Source organism: Arvicola amphibius, chromosome 3 (assembly GCF_903992535.2).
Source record: "Arvicola amphibius chromosome 3, mArvAmp1.2, whole genome shotgun sequence".
NCBI classification, from domain to species: domain Eukaryota; kingdom Metazoa; phylum Chordata; class Mammalia; order Rodentia; family Cricetidae; genus Arvicola; species Arvicola amphibius.
In genome coordinates, this window is record NC_052049.1 from 2,223,926 (window position 1) to 2,229,370 (window position 5,445).

The window sequence follows — 5,445 nt, forward strand, 5'->3', positions numbered from 1 at the left end:
CTGAGAGCCCCGCCGCCGAGCGGAGGGCGGCCGCCGCAGTCGGCGCGCGATCTCGGATCGGGGCGCAGCCGGGAGCCGGGCGCCGCCAAAGAGCACAGGGCCCAGGAAGAGCGACCGGCCCCCGCCCCCGGGCCGGCCCGAGCGCGCCCGGCCGGCGGCCCGCATTCCCCGCGCAGCGTCCCTCCCGATCCCTAGCCGGTCTCCCCGTCCGCGCTGTTAGTATTGCCCTCCATCGCCGCCAACCCCGCGGACATGTCCTTCCCGCAGTTGGGCTACCCGCAGTACCTAAGCGCCGCGGGCCCGGGCGCCTACGGTGGAGAGCGCCCTGGGGTGCTGGCTGCGGCCGCGGCTGCTGCGGCCGCCGCCTCGTCGGGCCGGCCGGGGACAGCGGATCTGGGAGCAGGCGCGGGAGCCGCCGCAGTTACCTCGGTGTTGGGCATGTACGCTGCGGCGGGACCGTACGCGGGCGCACCCAACTACAGCGCCTTCCTGCCCTATGCTGCGGACCTCAGCCTCTTCTCGCAGATGGTGAGTGCTCCCGACTCCCGCGCGTCCTCCCAGCCCGCGCCGGTGGGAGATCACGGCGCCCAGGGACAGCGGGAGCCTCTGGGCCAGCGGGGAAACGAAGGACCCACAGGCAGTCTCTGGGAAAGAAGCAGAAAGGGTCCAGAAGAGGGGATCGGGCGGCGGAGACCGCGTCCCCCGGGGCACCCGGGAGTGCCCTGAGGCCCAGACAGTGACCCCCGCGGTCTTGGTAGGCTGAAGACCTGAGCTTGGAAAAGGGTTGCCTGCTAGTGGAGAAAGCCTCAGGAGCAGGCCGGAGATGGTAGCAGGCACCGGAGGTCGGGGGCGAATTCTTCTGGAGCCGCCGGTGCGACGGGGCAGGCCCGCTGGGTTCCCGCAGCCAGGGCCGCTTTACCAGCAGAACCCTGGCCAGGCGGCCGGATTCTCCCAGGAGCTGCTTGAGCTTTCCCTGGGGCCCAGACGACCTTACTTCTCTCTCTTTGGCAGAACAGAGATAGTTGCCCTCGACTTTGCCAAAAGGAAGCGGTTAAATCTAGCGGAGTCGGTCAAAAACATCCTAACAAACAATAGACATCGGCAGAGCAGAGAGGTCTCTTAGTGGCCTGTGTAGGGATCATAGGGATCGTAGATTTAAGAAATACTAAGTTGACATAAATTCTGGCTTCCGAAAGGGCATTTGCCTTTACTTTCGTAAGTTGTCAAAGTTTTCATTTCATTTGAACCGAAAGAAAAGCAGTTCTCTTCCCGCGTTACATAAGGAAGAATTAAAGAAACAGTGTCCCAGGGCTTAAAATAAATGGTGCCCTCCAATCTCCGCTCCCAGTGGGTGTCAGATGGAGGAGGGGGGTGTAAATTTAATTCTCCGCAGGAGCATTGGCCAGTCTATCCTTCCAAACGATCAATTTTCCTTGGTCTGACTGGAAAGTCGGACTGCTTAAACTTGAGGTCGCTGGCAAACTGCGAGGTGGGCGCGGGGTTTTCCAGAGGCTGTCCCTGCCGCCCTGCTATCTTCTGGATAGTGCGGTTTCCGGGAACCCCGAATTATCCCATCTCCGGAAAAACAGACCAGATCAGACCCCCTAAAAGGCTGGCCTCCAAGTGTGCAGGAACAACGAGGCGGGTACGTTTTCTCCGCAACTTTTCTTGTAGTTTAGAGAGAAAGCCTGTTTCTCAGTGGTCGTCAGGCCAGTCGCCTTTCTAATGCGCCCTAACCAGGAAGATCGGCCCCCATTTTGTTCAGACAGCCTGCATGCCCCAGGAGCGATGAGAGAGTTACAAGGTACCCTTTCATAAAAAAAAAAAAAAATTCCCCGCAGAGACCATGCCAAAAATTCTCCTTTACAATGGCAACTAAAATACTTCTGAAAAGCGAGTAGTGTGTTTTACCATGACGAAGCACAAAACGAATTCAGGCCACAGAAGCCTTTTCCGCGTGGACCTCGATCACTAAACTAATTAGTCGAGGAAATAAAGAAATATGCTTTTATAACTTTCTTAGGATTCTGACTTCTTTGCTAACTTGGCAACTGGATCCTTTTATTAAAAAAAGGAAGATGAAGGGGTTTTTGTTTTTTTTTCCTTTTTTGATGTGTGCGTATGTGTGTGTGTGTACACGCACGTGTGTATGTTAAACAGAAATTTTGAATACAGATGTGAGCCATTTGGGAATCTTGCCTGTGTACATGTGGGGGCAAAGAGAGTCTGCTCCCATTGTGGTGAGATGGGAAGATCCACAGGAGGTTTCTGTTGTTGTTTAGTTTTGTTTTCTTTTTAAACTAAAGGGTAAATAAAATTTGTCCCCTAAGGTGTTTGTGTTACCTCCAGGTCTCCTACCGGTTCTTGGTGAGCCTAAACCCAAACCCTCGGCGGTGGCCTAGCTTTCCAATCTTTTATGATCTGGTATTTGGAACCCAAAAGATAAAATTGTGAGTGAGTGTCTGTCTGGGCAATTTATGGTAATAATGAGGCCTAATGAGGCTGTTAGAAAGATAAAATGTTATTTACCAAAAAACCTGATGGGATAATTTGACTTGCTGTGTTTTACTACTGATGATAAAAAGAATATTGATTGCAAATAAATCATGGCCTCTAAATGCCTCAAACTGTTTGTGTTTGCTCGGGCGCAGATCAAAGTCAAACTTAAGCGATAGATAAAGTATCCGAGAAGAGGCCCAGGAAACTGAACCCGTTCCCTCGAGCTGCTGCAGCCTGTGACTCCAGGGCCTGCCGTTAATATTTTACAGGATAAGCTCTCCTTTTGTATTAAAAAAATGCATTTTGCCACTGTTGCTGAGAATGATAAGCATTAAAATTTTAAAATTACCTGTCACTGCTACAGACCTCTAAGTGCGAGTGAACCATTATACGCAGAATAATTTGGGAGGCCGAAGGAGGATTGTACTTTCATTTTGAATTAGTAGTGTGTTTTGACTGAAAAATGCCCTGGATGGTTCTTTTGATTGAGTCCTTCAGGGTGGGAAGGAGGGGCCTTGAGTTCTGGGTGCTTCACTTTGGAGAAACTGTTTCAGCAGCCTACATAAAAGGTTTCCCCCTCCAGCTAGTGTAAGCTGAACTTGGAAATCTGAATTTTGTGAAGGGTTGGTGTCTGGGACCCAGGTCCTGGGAAGACCCCTGGGAGGGGGCAGGAATTATGCTGTGCTCTAAAATTCCAGGACTTCTTTAAGTTTTTCTAGAGTGAACAACAGCAAAAAAGATCTGTTTAGTGGAGATCGAGCGCCAACAATCCAGTTTAAGACTCCAGCTGCCTTGGCTCTCCAAATAGTGGTGTGTGTGTGTGTGTGTGTGTGTGTGTGTGTTTTCCTTTTTTAAGCTCGGTGAATGAGGTGCCCTAGAGGCCCCCAGGGTCCACAGAAGCGTGGATCTTCCTTTCCTAGCTGCTGAAACTCATTTCTCCTCTCTCTTCTCTCCCTCCATTTCCTCTCTTTCTCTCTCTTCTTTCTTGGTCTGTGGTTGCTTCAGGGCTCTCAGTATGAACTCAAGGACAACCCAGGGGTGCACCCAGCCACCTTCGCAGCCCACACAACGCCTGCTTATTACCCCTATGGCCAGTTCCAATACGGGGATCCCGGGCGACCTAAGAACGCCACACGCGAGAGCACCAGCACATTGAAAGCCTGGCTCAACGAGCACCGCAAGAACCCGTACCCCACCAAGGGAGAGAAGATTATGCTGGCCATCATCACCAAGATGACCCTCACACAGGTCTCCACCTGGTTCGCCAATGCGCGCCGCCGCCTCAAGAAGGAGAACAAGGTGACATGGGGGGCGCGCAGCAAGGACCAGGAAGACGGCGCCCTCTTTGGCAGCGACACAGAGGGCGACCCTGAAAAGACCGAGGACGACGAGGAGATCGACCTGGAGAGCATTGACATCGATCAGATCGACGAGCGTGATGGCGACCAGAGCAATGAAGACGAGGAGGACAAGGCTGAAGTTCCTAGGGCACGCGGAGCCCCTCCCTCCCTAGCTCGGGACCAGGGCTCACCGATGTCGGCCGCCGAGGTACTCAAGTCCCAAGATTCGCCCTTGGGCCTGGCTAAGGAAGTCTCAGAGCCCGGCAGCACGCGCCTTCTGAGTCCTGGCGCCTCGGCGGTCCCCCTGCAGGGCGTGCCGAACAGCAAGCCCAAGATCTGGTCGCTGGCTGAGACAGCCACTAGCCCCGACGGCGTGCCCAAGGCATCTCCACCACCACCCTCCAGCCATCCTAGCGCGCACGGGCCTCCCAGCGGCGCGCCTCTGCAACACCCGGCCTTTCTGCCCAGCCACGGACTGTACACCTGCCACATAGGCAAGTTTTCCAACTGGACCAACGGCGCGTTCCTCGCACAGGGCTCGCTGCTGAACATGCGCTCTTTCCTGGGCGTTGGGGCGCCACACGCCGCGCCCCATGGCCCACACCTGCCCGCACCACCACCTCCACAGCCGTCTGTCCAGGTTGCCACTGGGGTTCTACACGGTGACAAGGCCTCCGCCCGTAGCAGTCCTGCGCTTCCAGGTACCTAGCCAAAAGGTTGCATTCACTTGGTGCCAGACAAGGGATAGTGTCAGTGGTGGTGGGTAGGGGTGACTATTAATGCAAATAGCTAGGCCTAGGTCTCTCTGAGGTGCTGAGCTGTACCTATGGGCTTGTCCCAGGGAGGGGTAGGGACAGACGTTGGTTGCAGGAAATGAGCCTTAGTGAGGAATCTGGGCATAGGGGCCCTTCCAGCCTGCTCACCCCACTACCTATACCCCTCTCTTAACCCTGCGAATCTTCTGTTCCCTTGCAGAGAGAGACCTAGTCCCCAGGTCGGATTCACCCCCACAGCAGTTAAAGTCGCCCTTCCAGCCTGTGCGCGACAAGTGAGTGCTTTTTGCTTTTTGCCCTGGGGCGGGACGGAGCAAAGCTGGGATGGCAGTGAGGGTCCTGTCCTGTAGTCTTAATTGGAGTAATTGGGTAGCACTATCCATCTAGCTTGGTCCAGTTCTCAGGAGCGGGGAGTCTGATGGGCGGCGGTCTAGCTCCAGCCCTGCTCTGCCCGAGGAAGCCTAGGCGCGGTGGCGCTTGATATATCTACTTATTGCTGGTGTCTTCTTGCTGTGTTTCCCCGTACAGCTCGCTGGCCCCGCAGGAGGGAACGCCTCGGATCCTCGCAGCCCTCCCGTCTGCTTGATTAAGGGTCGCCTTTTACTTTTGCGGGGGACGGGAGGGGGGAGGGGTTGGGGGAGGGAGGAGACGAGGGAGGAATTAAGACAAATATTTGAGACTTGTGTAAAGGACAAACGTGACGGCGGCATCAGCGATTCTCAGGCATCGCTCTCTGCAGAAAGGGGCTCATCCCTCCTAAGCGCTCCAGGGGTGGGCAATCTCTGCCTGCTGCTCGGGTTGATTATCCGATTCGGTAAATCCGCCCCCTCCAC

General features: G+C 55.0%; 1 protein-coding gene across 1 annotated transcript; it reads left to right on the plus strand.

Annotated features, from left to right (window-relative positions):
- Positions 1 to 252: 252 nt before the first annotated feature.
- On the plus strand, positions 253 to 5,198 carry Irx1 (iroquois homeobox 1). Its single transcript, XM_038324099.1, has 4 exons — positions 253 to 528; positions 3,505 to 4,540; positions 4,815 to 4,887; positions 5,141 to 5,198. The coding sequence occupies exons 1-4, from the start codon at positions 253 to 255 to the stop codon at positions 5,196 to 5,198; spliced, it is 1,443 nt and encodes a 480-aa protein (XP_038180027.1).
- Positions 5,199 to 5,445: the final 247 nt, after the last annotated feature.

Bases quoted from the DNA above. Each gene is read 5' to 3' on its own strand.
- Irx1 (XM_038324099.1), top strand. From the start codon at position 253: ATGTCCTTCCCGCAGTTGGGCTACCCGCAGTACCTAAGCGCCGCGGGC. The intron at 4,541-4,814 runs GTACCTAGCCAA...GTTCCCTTGCAG, and splicing joins TAGCAGTCCTGCGCTTCCAG to AGAGAGACCTAGTCCCCAGG. The intron at 4,888-5,140 runs GTGAGTGCTTTT...TTCCCCGTACAG, and splicing joins TTCCAGCCTGTGCGCGACAA to CTCGCTGGCCCCGCAGGAGG.